Source organism: Dreissena polymorpha, chromosome 12 (genome assembly GCF_020536995.1).
Source record: "Dreissena polymorpha isolate Duluth1 chromosome 12, UMN_Dpol_1.0, whole genome shotgun sequence".
NCBI classification, from domain to species: Eukaryota; Metazoa; Mollusca; class Bivalvia; order Myida; family Dreissenidae; genus Dreissena; species Dreissena polymorpha.
In genome coordinates this window covers 57,065,034-57,080,726 of record NC_068366.1, presented here as the reverse complement: position 1 = coordinate 57,080,726, position 15,693 = coordinate 57,065,034, and the positions used below count along the sequence as shown (strand labels likewise).

The 15,693-nt window shown below is 33.9% G+C and overlaps 1 protein-coding gene across 1 annotated transcript; it reads left to right on the top strand.

Moving 5' to 3' along the window:
• Window positions 1-2,810: 2,810 nt before the first annotated feature.
• Window positions 2,811-15,617, top strand: LOC127853115 (uncharacterized). Its single transcript, XM_052387345.1, has 2 exons — window positions 2,811-3,145; window positions 12,494-15,617. The coding sequence occupies exon 2, from the start codon at window positions 12,963-12,965 to the stop codon at window positions 13,995-13,997; it is 1,035 nt and encodes a 344-aa protein (XP_052243305.1). The 5' UTR covers window positions 2,811-3,145; window positions 12,494-12,962; the 3' UTR covers window positions 13,998-15,617.
• The last annotated feature ends 76 nt before the right edge of the window (window positions 15,618-15,693 follow it).

Below are 15,693 nucleotides of genomic sequence, written 5' to 3'. Positions count from 1 at the left end.
CATGAAAAAATATTAAGAACTTTTAGAGTTATCGCAGGATCACGAAAAGTGTGACGGACTGACGGACTGACGGACGGACGGATACAAAAGCATAAGTCCCCTCCGGTGAAACCGGTAGGGGACTAAATAAGATATGGCGCCAAAGCACATTTATAGCCATTTTAAAGTAACATATTTTATTAAATGGTTTTTATTATGGTTTCAAGATTTACAGTTATTTTTGAAAGTTGACTGCTTCTGCACATTTAAGTCGCGTACGTTTTAAATTAGAAAACAAGAGCTGTCTCAATAGGGTGACATATGCCCCCGAAAAACTCTTTGATAGAAGTAATGAATATTTTTCGAAACCTGAGCGCAGATTTCGAAACCTAAACGCGGACCCTAAGTTCAAGGTCAATGTCAAAGGGGTCAAAATTTGCGTGCGTATGGAAAGGCCTTGTCCATATACCAATGCATACCAAATATGAAGGTTACATCTGAAGCGACATAGAAGTTATGAGCATTTTTCGAACCCTAAACGTAAAGTGTGACGGACAGATGTACGGACGGACGAACAGTGCGATCACTTTATGCCCTCCTTCGGGGGCATAAAAAGTCGTTTCCTAATAATGTCTTGATGTATTTAAACGTTTGTCCTTGTAAGATAAGAACATTTAACATGTATAATACAAAAGTTACCGGAAAACCGAGCTATCTTCATGTTTTGGAATTAATAGTGGGAAAAACAACATATATGAGTCTAATTAAGTATTAAATTAAGCGTTTGAATGTTAAGACTTTAGTTTTTGGTTTTATTGAGAATTAGAAATATTTGGTATATATCGTTCATTATGTTTTATTCATTTTGGTGACTTCTTAATTGTGTTGATAACTTGTATATTAAAAAAAAACTACATCGTATTTATGATAGAATGTGTTTATGTTCTGTAAAGATTTGGGCCTTCGTATATATACGTTGAAAAATAAAATAAATATAACAAATACCATTACATATCAATTGTACGTCATGTGATGTTGTCATTGCGATACGACCGTTAATTGATATACATCCTGCATTGGCGCCACCGAGTATCATTATCTTTACGTCGGAAAGTTGCCAGTATTTTTGTGCATGCAGCATCTTATATATGTTGTACGCAATCGTTAGATGTCGTTCGCGATCTAATTGGGTGGAAAGTTGCTCGTCACACAAAACAGGCATCGAAATGCTTTTTAAAACTCCGACATGCCACAATTTATAAAGGTTCTCACGTTTTTAAATGGGTTGAGAATGTATGGTTCTGTACATTTTTGGATGAATTAATCTTCGCTGAATCGCATTACATTGTCCGATTTTAATTATAATGCGATATACGCTGAAAAAAACCCAAATAAAACCTAATCACTCTGTAAAATTATCCATGGAATTTCAAAACTTCCGGGCCTGAGCGCCAGCTCTGAAGTTGTATTGGCTCATTTATTAATGCATATCAAAAAAGAGGTGGCGCCCGTGATTAACGGCCGTGTATAAAGTTGTACAACCATTCCAGGTCAAAGCAATTAAGTAAACAAAGAAAGCAATTAATTTCTACACAACAAGAAGAGTTGACAGTTCTACAGCTCAAATATGCTTGTTGTCAATTTACTCGTCGTTCAATATATGAATGTGCTCGAAATGGTTTCTGTTATCTATTACTCAGAAATACTAATGGATAACTAATTCACTAAACATACCATAAGGGCGTGAACAAAGGCGCCTGATATAATTTAATATAGATGTTGTGACTGTAAAACTAGTGAATATATTGTACCAACACATAAAACAACACCAGAAATCCGTGCAACGTGCAACCCGTTTCCGTATAAAACGTCTAAAAATCACGGACAGTACACTATTGTTTATAATCGTTAGGATAAATGGAATAGCTCATATATTTAGTTTTGCGATGTATTATATGGCACTCGTTAATTGGGCTACACGGTATCTACGTATAAAAGAGGATGAAAATATCAAAGTTTAAACGGTTTTGTACGTATTATAAACACACTTTTAACTGTTCCCGTATAAAGCATGAATAAGTTATACAGATGTGTCAGCAAAAGGGGCATTCAAGAGAGGAGAGAATTGTCTGAAACGTGTGTGCAGTACCCAAACAGCTTAACCAACTTCAAAAACTGCAGCGCTGACATTGTAGCCTTAATATGTGTAGCAAACAACAGAAGCAAAGAATACCAAGACTCATAACCAAGAATTGAAACCAATATTCGAAAGATCTGCGTATCTTGATATTGTTGAACATAAAAAACATAATAACATTGTTGCTAAATTACGTTTGTCGTCTCACAAATTATTAATTGAAACGGGTAGACACCAGAATAGTGTCAGAGATCAACGTTTTGCATTTAATTGAAACGCATGCTGTTTTGCATATGAATGTTTATGACGATGAGCTGTATATATGCTTACGCCAAGGTAAACTATTCTGTTCCATAAATAAAAAACAGCTTCTCCCCCGGAAACCCGATATGCTTGGAAGTGTTTATAGTTTAACGTTTCGCGATAAAAAGAAATGAATTAGCATTTGTCCGGCTGTGTATTGTGTGAACTACACATATGAATTACATGTTATTCAAATGTCAGCTTCCGATAAACTTTGAAAATGTATATCGTTTGTGCTAATAGCTTATCAAAGAGAACATGGTGAGGGAAACCATTGATAAATTGAGCTTACTGTTTTTAAACACCGTTTGTTACACTCAATTTTTTATTATTGCAGTTTTACCCAAATCTATGCTGTGTTGCATGTTTTTGTTACTTTATATGTGAATAATTGTAAATGACTTAATGGAACTATAATTCTGTACACATACGACTGCCTACAAATGGGCAACTATTTTTATAGTTTATTAAGAACCCAAAACACGGGCAGACATAATGCTGAAAGGAACAGCCCTAGGTCAACATCTGTCGAAGCCAGTGGTTGTAGGCGTGAACACGAATTGGCTTCAATTAACGCCCAAGATACAATTTGGGACGAAACAATGTGTGCCAAACGTGAACTCGAAGAAACTAAAAACCGTTGTGTCACCGAGCTGATTCTCTGTTCACGCATAGAGGGTCAAATGAAGGAAAAAGAAGAAGACTGTTTCGTAAAAGATTGCAAAGGTAAGCGGTGTTCTGATAACCTTTTGTAAATGGATCGAGGTCAAATCGCCTTGATAAAATATTTAGATGGTTTTCTCTAAAAATCATGAGGACGAAATAAAATATAGGTAAATAATATGACTGATTGTGCAAATTTACTTTAAAACCCTTTATCCACCAAGAAAACGCACATGCTTTGTAATGCTATACTTTACAGTGGCAACTGTAAGCTTTATCTTTGAGCGGTTATTTTATAATCATCATCCTCATCCTCCTCCTCATCATCATCATCCTCCCCGTCCTCCTCATCATCATGATCATAATGATCATGATCATCATGATTATATTCATCATCATTATCATCATCACCACCACCACCATCATCACTATTATCATTTTCATCATCATCATTCTCCTCAAAATTTTCACCATCATCATCATTATCATAATATAATCATCATCATCATCATCATCATCACCACCACCATTATCAGCATCATCAGCATCATCATCATCATCATTATCATCATCATCATCAGTATCCTCATCACTATAATCATCACCGTCGTTATCATTATCATCATAGTTATCATCATCATAACATTTGTTTTATATAAATATTGTAAACATCTTGTTAATGATATGGGCATTTAGGCTGATATAAAAACCAGTATGTTATTTGCGGGTCAGGGATGATTCGTAATCCAATTCAAACAGTTCATTTATTCACGTTATTTTAATAGACAACAAATCCTATATGATAGTAAATTTCTAACATAAATAGTAAATATAATAATAAAAAGTAAATTGATAAAAATGCTTTATTGCTGGCCAGTTTAAATTGCAACTGCTTTTCATATATCTCATCTAAAGCATATTAACCCGTTTTCAAAAAGTGAACATGAGACGACAAAACTGGGTGATTAAACAAAAAGTTGACATCAATATATCACATAAATGCAAATCATATACACTCGATGTTAAACTCAAATGAACATTGAAAAATATGGCTCTCAAATTCGTAAAATTTTGCAACAGAATGCAAACCTGTATAACTTGATTATATAAACCTTAAGAAATAGTGTAAAGGATGTCATGGGAGAAAATGTACTGCATCGTATTACATATTTAAAGGATCGTTAACATGATGAAGACAGAATTTGATGAAAACCTAGGCATTTGATACTTTATTATAATAAACATTTAAATGGGACCTTTTCACAGATTTTGGCATGTATTGAAGCTTGGCATTAAATGCTTTATATTTATAAATGTAAAAATTGGATATAAAAAGCTCCAGTAAAAAACAAAAATATAATTAAAGAAAGAAAACAAAGCAACCCGTAACTGGACTCAAACCATTTACCCATAGAGTAAAAGTCTAACGCTTAGATCACTCGGCCATCAGTGCTCATATTAGTGATGTATTTTATACTTTATATAAGCAATCCTCGTAGTATCACAAAATATAGCGACAACAACAGAATCTCCAATTTATTCAATCGTTTCGCATTGCTTCGCTTTATAGTTTTCATTTTTTTAAATGGTCAAAAGATGCACATTGTGGATATTTTAGAGCATGGTAAATGTTCACTATTACTGTTTCCTCATTTGCGATTCTAAAACATTGATTTTTTAATTTCTCAATTTTCAAAAACGTGAAAATGTCACTTTAAGTAAATAAACAGCTTTAGAACCATGCTATTAGAAAATAAATACGAATCCTTTCAGTTAACTGTTTTACTTTCAAACATTCAGCAAGTGATGAAAAGAGCTTTCAAAAACCGAAACACGGCTTTTACAATTTTGCAAGCAAATGCTTGTGCAGCCTTTTAACAAAACCTGTATTCACAATATATATATATATATATATATATATATATATATATATATATATATATATATATATATATATATATATATATATATATATATACATATATCCATTTTTCTTTACATAACGATCCATAAACTAGGATATATATGCTACTTACACTGAAGTTTCATCACAATATATGCATTTAAAGTTACACTTGTAGCTGACATTAGTAGTATCATTTACTAATAACAGTAACTTTGACTTTGACCTTCACCTGCTGACTGCTCCTAAATAATAAGTTACCCAAATAGTAGTGTAATGGTTAGCTACTTACGAACAAAAGATTAATGCAATACCTACATACCAACTTGTTGAAGAACAAAAATTGACCTTTATTTGACTGGCAAAAAATGCAGATCCAATCAAGGTATTATTGCGAGCTTGACATATACGAAGTTTCATCAAGGTTCAAGTCAATTGAAACTAGAGTTATTTATTAGAATCATCCTTTTTAACACCAGGACCCTCCCAACCATCAAAATATTTAACCCCTATACAATAATTATGTTATCAACGTTTTTTAAACTTGTTAAAATAATTATTCAATATCTTTCTTAGAACATAGAACATTTAAATATTTTATCAAAGCTGGCAAACTTAATATCATTCAAATCTGCAATCGTGGTTTACTTTATTGCGAGTGGCTTCACTGATTTACACATAATGGGCATGCAGCGGTCTGAGGTGGGTTTTTGATTTTGTTCTCACCACTTTGAGAAATAACGACTTTTAAACAATATTTACTAGTATAAATTCAGAATCGCAACCGTCTATTCAAAGAAGCGTTTTCACCAAACGTAAAACATAGCAATTTGATAATTTTGAAAATTACAACAATTTACAAAGCACATGTAATAAAGAGTGACGTGATAATGTAGAATACATATCATTTACATATTGCAATTATGCTATTTCTTTTTTTTTTGGCAACACATATATGTCGGATTAATTTTTCATAATTTAGATGGCAAATGGTTTTATGTGCCCGTAAGTCTCAGAATTATATAAAGAGCACAGTAAAAACGGGTCTCAAACGCATAAACCTATAAGCTGTCTTGTGCAGTGTTCAGGAGGATTGATTTTCCACAACCCTATTTGCAAGATACTAAGAACTTCAGACCCCAAATGCCAAACCCTCTCTTAGCGCTATTTAAGCTCTACCAAGTTTGTCTTGTCTATTAAATAATGTTTTATTTATAAACAGTAAACATGAATAATTTCTACAAAATACCACTTTTACAAATACACACCAAAATGCATTATTCCTAAAAGCTGTATAAAACATGTTATAGTGATTAGATGTTACATATGTTAATGTGCTTTATGCATTTAATTACAAACAAGGCGCATTCTGGTCTACTGAACAACTGTGTTTGACTTATAGCCAACATATATTATACCTCATAAAATGGTATGGGAAGCACTTGTTATCATCTCCATTTTCCTGTTTATCATAACTACCTTTATACCGCTATTTAAAAAAATTCTTAACCGGCTTTTGGCATGGGATTACTTCAATTTTATACTTAACATGTAGCATCGTATGTCACTTAAACTTCTTAATAAATAAAATGTGTGAAACTAATAGTCTTCATATTTACGTATCAGAAAAGAAATGTAGACATTGCTTCTATTGGAGAATGTAATTTGAGAAGGGGATATATAAAACAAGCGTTTAAAACATGAAATACTAAAGCCTCCACCTGTATGACATTTGAGTTTACCACGCTCTGTTGCGTTATGACTCGAAGTGTTGTGCAATGTTTTACTATTATCCAACGACAAGTACAATAAGTTTGGAATTAATTTATTATTTAAATTTGGCAAGTTATCTGTCAAGGCTGAGTTTAAACAACAAATGCATAGTTATCTTGTGTAAGAAATAAAACATTAACAGGCTCTTTGTAAAACATGCATGCCCCCCCCCCCATATGGGCTGTCAGCTGTAGTGGCAGCCATTGTGTGAAAACGTTTTTTGTCACTGTGACCTTGACCTTTGACCTAGTGACCTGAAAGTCAATAGGGGTCATCTTCCAGTCATGATTCATGTACCTATTAAGTTTCATGATCCTAGGTGAATTATTCTTGAGTTATCATCAGGAAACCATTTTACTGTTTCGAATCACTGTGATCTTGACCTTTGACCTAGTGACCTGAAAATTAATAGGGGTCATCTGCCAGTCATGATCAATGTACCTATGAAGTTTCATGATCCTAGGCGTAAGCATTCTTGAGTTATCATCCGGAAACCATTTTACTATTTCGGGTCACTGTGACCTTTACCTTTGACCTAGTGACCTGAAAATCAATAGGGGTCATCTGCCAGTCATGATCAATGTACATTTTAAGTTTCATGATCCTAGGCGTAAGCGTTTTTTACTTATCATCCGGAAACCATTTTTCTATTTCAAGTCACTGTGACCTTAACCTTAGACCTAGTGACCTGAAAATCAATAGGGGTCATCTGCGAGTCATGATCAATGTACCTATGAAGTTTCAAAATCCTAGGCGTAAGCGTTCTTGAGTTATCATCCGAAAACCATTTTACTACTTCGGATCACTGTGACCTTGACCTTTGACCTAGTGATCTCAAAATCAATAGGGGTCATCTACAAGTCATTATCAATGTACCTATGAAGTTTATGATTCTAGGCCTAAGCGTTCTTGAGTTATCATCCGAAAACCATCTGGTGGACGGACGGACGGACGGACCGACGTGTGCAAAACAATATACCCCCTCTTCTTCGAATGGGGGCATAAAAATTATACAATACAATTATGATAGCTTATATCCCCCGACCCCGGAAGAATGTGTTATAATAGGATCATGCCAAGAAGATTCTCAAAAGAAACTCGTTGAGTAAGAGAATCTTCCGCCAAAATTCGGCTATTATAACACGATAGCCTAGACAGATATACAAACATGATTGAATTAGAATGGAAATATACAAGTGTTTCCAAATAAAAATGAATATATGGCGTGGCAATTTATATTATTAAGCCGATAAATTTCAAGCACTGAACCAATATAACAGCTCAATGAATAAATATCATGATGACGTCATCAACTTCACTGCTTTAATTACGTCCGAAAATGATAAGAGCACAAAGAAGTTTTAATTATGTGTGAATTTTAAAAAATGTATTAAACCATAAAAAAAATAATCTTGTTAATAAAAACAGAAAGCGAACAATAATATAAACAATGATTTTAAATTAAATATTGAATTGAAATTCATGAAATCATGTTAACAATTAACCAACATGTAAGACAAAATTATTCACTAAAACACATGTTCGCTAAGTTGCCACAATATTGTCGCTGTTATCTCAGAGTCAGGCTTTTTTCAGGGGAAAATGTTTTTATGATTAATACCAGATACACAAATTACGAAAGTTAAATAAACAAACCGCTGACAAGATAAACAGATCACCAGTGATATGCGAACAGCTTTCAAAATGTAAGCCGCTTTCAAAATGTCACAAAACTGCACCACACCACAAATCATTGAAGTAGACTTTAGCTGTTTATTATAGATTCAAATTTCGATATAGGGATAAAACACGTTTTCGAGGGCATGATCATTTGCGGGCACTCGAAAAATACGATTTTTGAGAGCGCCCGCAGATGATCATGTCCGAGAAAATGTGTATTTTCGCTATTATTGCATAAACAAATCACACATACCAAAATAAATTAAAAAAACATTGAAAAAAATATGTTTTGTTCATTCGACATCGACAAAATAATTCGATTATTTCAATACAGTTCAGTGTTGTGTTTTACATATGCCTCACTCGGTCATCATCCGAAATGACGAGGCTTTACCTTCGGACAGGCAGTTTTCACTTTAAAAAATGTGTTTAAACAGTGGATTAATGCAAAGTTGAAATGCAGCCGCGCAAAGTAAGAAATGGGGAATTACTTTGGAATTTACAGCAGGAACGTTAAAGGTACATAAACACTTACATTTACAGCATAGTCTTTTGAATGTGTTGAGTAAATAACCTTAACTTCATTGACGTTTCCAATAAAATAAAGCTCTTGTCAAGAGAGTGCGGATGGTATAATTTGAAAAGTGGATTGAAATAGTCATTATCCCTGCATGCATGAGGAAACTGGTGCTTATTCAGTTCCCCATTTATGCTTGGAAAGTCGTCGACGTTTGGAGAAGGGAAGTAACTGCGCGTGGACCAGATTATGGATATGAAAAACACATAACATTGCTTGAACGGCACGTGAATCGCCTTGTTAATACACGATTTCTCCCGTTCAAGCCCTCCTTTTGCCAAGTTTCTGCACCCCGCCAGAGGGCATTATAGATAGAGTTTATGCAATAATAATCATACAGACACGTTATCGATCTATGTTATATCTAATCTTATATTAAATCTTATATCTAAAATCTAAAATATAATAATATTTCCCCGAAACTATAAGTACTAAATGTTTATATAATAAATTACAGTACGAAAACATTTTGAAATTTTACATAAACATCGAAATGCATTTAAAATAATACTTCAGACAAATTGTTGAAGACCAAACGCGTGGTCGGCCTATCTTGAACTCATAAGAACTCATAAATATATATAAATATGTAAACTTATTTTGATATACTAAAATGTACATGCGACAACAACAATTTAAGAGGTGCTCATTTGAAAAGAGCTAAATACAAATTACACAACCATTTTATATACTAAAAATGCGACAAAAACAATTTAAAAGGTGCTAATTTTAAAAGAGCTAAATAAAAATTACACAACCATTTTAAATACTAAAATTTACAATCATGCGACAATTTTTTTTAAATATATTTCGAAATAAACAATGAAATGCAACTTACTCAGCTGTGAGACAACATGGTAAAAGGACGCACGTGGAATTGGAGCCTACTATATACTATGGTTCAGCGCTATTACGCGGGGGAAAACTTTTCATGAAAGATATATATATATATATATATATATTTATATATATATATATATATATATATATATATATATATATATATATATATATATATAGAGAGAGAGAGAGAGAGAGAGAGAGAGAGAGAGAGAGAGAGAGAGAGAGAGAAATAGCTTGCGTTGGATAAAATGGTTTATTCTGAAGCGAATAAACATTAGTAAGATTTGTTTTGAATATTAAAATGTATTGAAGAGTTGAAGAGAGGCTTTTCGATCACAAGTACATTAGTCTACCATTCGATATATCTTACCATTATTTCTTACTTAGAAAAAATGAAAGTGTAAATTCATTACATAATACCAAAACAGCGCATACATTTATAAGTCGTATACTTCCATACTAATTTAAAATTTGTTTGTTATCTTTAAAAAGAGATTTCATTACGCCACTAGTATTAGTCCGTATTGACAAAATATTGATATATGCATTGATTCAAGTGTAATCAGCATACCAACAGTGGTACATTTGAGTTTGCAAAATTGAGGTTTGGTTGAAAAATAACACAAAAAAGCTTGCATATCAATTTGTTTTTCAAAAAGTGTAACACGCATGCCCTCTTGTATTGTTATACGTTATCTATAAAGAATCTTCTCAAAATCAAAAGATTTTTGACACATCGCTTTCTAACTCACTATATAATACACAAAAAAGGCTCAAATGTTAATTAAATTACTACTGTATACATTAAAATGCCCCTAAAAATGAAATATTAAGTCCGTTTCCTCCTCTGGTCTTCCTCAATTGAGAGTTTGTTTCGACACAGTAACGTTTGAATCCATGGGAAGATTTTTAATAACTAAGCGTTTGTCTTCCCAGTAAAGTGTCTTGTACTATATCCGAGCTCTTCTATTTAAGGCAAGTCAGAAATTAAAGGTACCTTTTTCAAAGATTTTGGCAAGTATTGAAGTTTGTCATTAAATGCTTTTAATTGAGAAATGTAAACAATGGAACTAAATAACTCCAGAAAAAAAAGTAAATTAAAATAAGAAACACAAGTTATCCCCAACTGGGCTCGAACCACTAACTCTTTGAGTAATTTTCTAGCGCTTAGATCACTCTGCCATCCATGCTCCCAAAGTACTTGGTGTGTTTTATACTTTATATAGGAAATCCTCTTTATGTCACAAAATATAACGATAACAACAGAAGTCTTCAAATTATTAAATCGTTTCGCGTTTGTAACGCAAAAGATGCCTATAATCGATAGTTTCGAGCATAGTAAATGTTCAGTATTACTGTTTCCTCGCATATATCATAACAACAACTAAAATGTGCAAATCTGAAAAAATAATTCAAATTTGTCAATTAACATAAACGTTACAAGGTCCATTTTAGGTCAACGGTCATAGTTTTGTTTTCGCTCTGTAACATGTTAATGACTTGAAGGATTTCAGTAATACGTTTGGTTTATCTTCCCCATGACTAGACTTTACTCCCCCTATTCTTAGAGTAATTTTTAAGGTGTAACTGTCATGAATTTCTATTTTGCGCTGTTAAATGTTGGTGCCTGGGAGGATGTTTCATTTCTGATACTTTAGGTTAATATTCCCCATTTGTCGCGCGCATCCCACATGCGACTCGGTTAAAGGCTAATACTGATTCAAGGCCGGACGTAATACATGCCCGTTTCCGCTCTTTAAAATTACTGTGGATTATTATTCCCCAAAATGTGTTTTGCACAAGTCCCATGTCTCTCAGTTGAGTTTGAGGATTTCTCGGAATGTGTTAATCATATTTCTAATACTTCCCATTACGAGACGATTTGTGACGTGCAACTGAAAAGACCTTCAGATTTTAGGATTCTTGTTAAGTTTCTTATTCATTAATTTAAATATGTCCCTGCTCAGTTTACAGTAGGCTTGTGTGATGGGGTGCGTATGTCATATAATGCGATCTGTATTGTCCCCTTCCGGTGAAATCGGAGGGACCTATGGTTTGCGCTCTGTGTGTCTGTCTGTGAGTCTGTCTGTCACACTTTTCTGGATCCTGCGATAACTTAAAAAGTTCTTGGTATTTTTTTAAATTAAACTTGAAACATGGACAGATGGCAATATGAAGATAATGCATGTCATTTCATTTTGTTCCTACGTCAAGAATTATGTTTGCTATGGCAACAAATAGACTAGAAATATTGCTGAAAATGGTGGATCCTGTGATAATTTTTAAAGTTCAAAATATTTTTTCATGAAAGTTGAAACATGGATAGATGGCATTATTGAAATTATGCACGTCATTTCATTTCTTTCCTACGTCAAGAATTCTAGTTGCTATGGCAACAAATAGACTAGAAATAAAGGTGGAGTTACACCGTTAGGGGACCATGTTGCTTGACAATAATTGTGTTTGTATATGGTACTAGATTGCATATGCACTTACAAATTTAAAACTTGTAGTAATTATATCCATGTTTTATATTGCTAAAGCTAAATTTGTACAATTGATCAATTGTATTCTTTTTTATCGACTAGCAGGATTATTTGGAAATAGTAATTTGATAAACTTTTTATGTTTTCAGAATTTGTCTTGCGCTTGAGGAATTACTACTGCGAGCAATATTGCCATTTGCCTATAAATCCGATGAATTTGGCACATGATAAACATCTAAAACATTTCTTTTCCGTGCAAAAGATTCTAAAAAAACAAAAAGTTCAGATGCACAAGTACAGGAAACACAAATACATACATACAGGGACATATTTTACGCAGATAATATTTCAAACAAACGAATATTTATCCAAGGTAAGGCTGGTAAAGGGAAGTCGACATTTACCGCAAAGTTGGTACTTGACTGGTGTCGTGACTTTCCGACATCGCCGGAGTTTTACGATTTTGATACATTGGATGCATATAAGTTTGTTTTTCTCATAATATTAAGAGATTCAACCAAACAAAGTGAAGTAACAAAGATGCTTAAAGATCAAATTATTGATACGATCTATGAGGATCATGAACGTTAGAAAGCCTATGGACTTCTTAAACGTGTAATGAAAGAATTTAAATGTTTGCTAGTTATGGACGGCCTCGATGAGTGGGCTGATCCACTTAAGAAAACTGTTTTGCCAGTGCTGTTGCCATGTTACAGCAAATGCACTGTTTTAACGACCACAAGACATTGGAAAATGACTGATGAACGCATGAAAGACTCTCAAATTGACTGCTTGCTGGAACTTGAAGGAGTTAATGATCCACACCAGTTTAGTAAGCAGATACTCAGTTGTATCATTAAAGAAGAACTTGAGAGCAACCATCACGAATTTGTAGAATATGTGAAAACTAATAATCTCAATGAGTTCTACTTTACACCAGTGTTGTTAGCTTCGCTTGTTGTTTCATGGTTGAATGGAATGCATATAAGGGGATCAAGATGTGAAGTATACATCTCACTGTTGGACTGTCTCCTTAAAAAGTCAAGCATCAGTTCGGACTGTTTCGTGTCTCCTCCTGCATATTGTTTCTCTGAAACAAGGTATGTATGTCATAATATCGAACTTGTGCATGCTTTGTCTGAAATAGCTTTCACCCAGCTGTTTACGTTCAAAAAGGAAAATTTGCTCGTTTTTACCGAAAAAGAAGAAGCAATTTTAAAGCCAGAACAAAAGACATTGGCGTTGAAGACAGGCATATTATCAGAAAGAAAAAGTTCAACTTTAACCGGAATATCGACTTTGTCGTTCATTCATAAAAGTGTACAGGAACTTTTGGCCGCTTTTCATATCGCCAGACATAACTTTGTTATTGAGGCCGTGATAGAAAAGTATTTTGACACATTCCCAGATGCCTATCTGGATCTATCTCAAGTATTCATATTTTTATGCGGACTTAATATCAAGGCAGCAAATGACTTGTCACGAGTAATCGATCAGCACACCGATATGACGGATATTAATGTATTGCCTAGTTGTCGTTATTCGAGAATACAGGATCTTATGACAAAGGGTTATACAGAAGGCAGAGCCAACAACCACAAGGATGACGATATACGGCTGAACCTCAGTAACCTAGAGGTGTTAGATAGATAAGACCTTGGCACATTATATTTTCTTAAACGGACAAATATGCTATCATATGTCAGATCATTTCATATACATGTTGACGATTCCGATTGTGTTGAATCAGGCAAACACTGCATAATGAATTTTATCAAGTTTAATAATATAAAGATTATATGTTCACACATCGTTATAGAGTTGTTTAAACGTGCTCATGTCGGCCTTAAGAAGATCAACATTCAAATCGATCAACCTGATTATAGCGATGGTAGAAATGTGATAGATATGTCTCAATGTAAAGTCTTAGAAGACATTCACATCAGGTCTATATTTTTTGGATCATCGTTCAGTTTGGCACCAGATGCACTGTGTTCACTGATCAACCTGAAACGTGTTACACTGAAGTGGATTAAATGTGATGGTTTGAACTTAGCTACATGTCAGCAAATAGAGGATGTAGATATTCATGGCCACGTCTGTTTAGTATCAGATACATTTCGTGGACTGGTAAACTTGACACGTCTTACATTAAATGGCATCAGCTGCGCTGATGTAGACTTGTCTACGTGTAAAGAATTAGTGAAGATAGATTTACGTCGCGGACACGTATCATTCAAACCAGGTACTTGAAACAAGCTGTTGAAGCTAAAATCTATCACTTTAAAAGACATCAGTTGTGATGGCCTGGATATGTCTTTATGTAAAATGTTATCATTTATAGAAATAAGTGGAAAGATGTCTTTGGTACCAGGTGCTTTTCATGAGCTGTTGAAGCTAAAATATATGAATGTAAAAGACATCAGCTGTGATGGTCTGGACTTGTCTTTGTGTAAAGATTTAGAGGAGATAGATTTGAGCGGACGAATATCATTGAAACCGGATACTTTCAACTACCTGTTGAAGCTTGAAAGTTTTACTTTAAAAGACATCAGCTGCGATGTTGTGGACTTGTCTTTGTGTAAAGAATTAGTGCATATAGATATAAGCGCACATGTATCATTAAACCCGGAGGCCTTTCATTGCCTTTTTTAAGCTTAAATATATTTCTTTAAAAGACATCATTTGTTATGGTCTGGACTTGTCTTTGTGTAAACAGTTGAAAAGTGTAGAAATAAGCGGGAATGTGTCACTGGTACCAGGTACTTTCCACGGGCTGTTCATGCTTAACTCTATTGATATAAAAGACGAAAGCTGTGATAGTCTGGACTTATCTTCGTGTAAAATGTTTGGATTTGTAATAATAAGTGGGAATGTGTCTTTGGTACCTAGTGCTCTCCGTGGGTTGTCAAACTTGGAATATCTTGAGTTGAACCAAATCAGCTGCGATGGTCTTGATTTGTCTTTGTGTGAAAACTTACATGACGTTTACATACATGGAAAAGTGTCTTTTTTTCCTCCTCGTTTGTCTGGACGGATTGTGAGTCGTGCGTTCACCAACTGGTTAAAGACGGTGCATAACAGTCAACATCCAAGTCGACGTCCTCGAAAACAATGCCCTTATGTCGATCAGCTGGATATCATGCAATGTAAACAAGGGGAGATAATATTGTATGAAAGAGTTTCCGGTTCCGGTGCAAATAGTACAAACAAAAGGTAGAACTTAGTTTTAAAATGACGTATGCAGTCAGTGCGATTTGAAGTGTGGAAAATTTTCAATTTGTGTCATTATAAAGGACTTCAAACTCTATAAAAAAAATTACGTATGAAATAATGTGAAACAAAATAA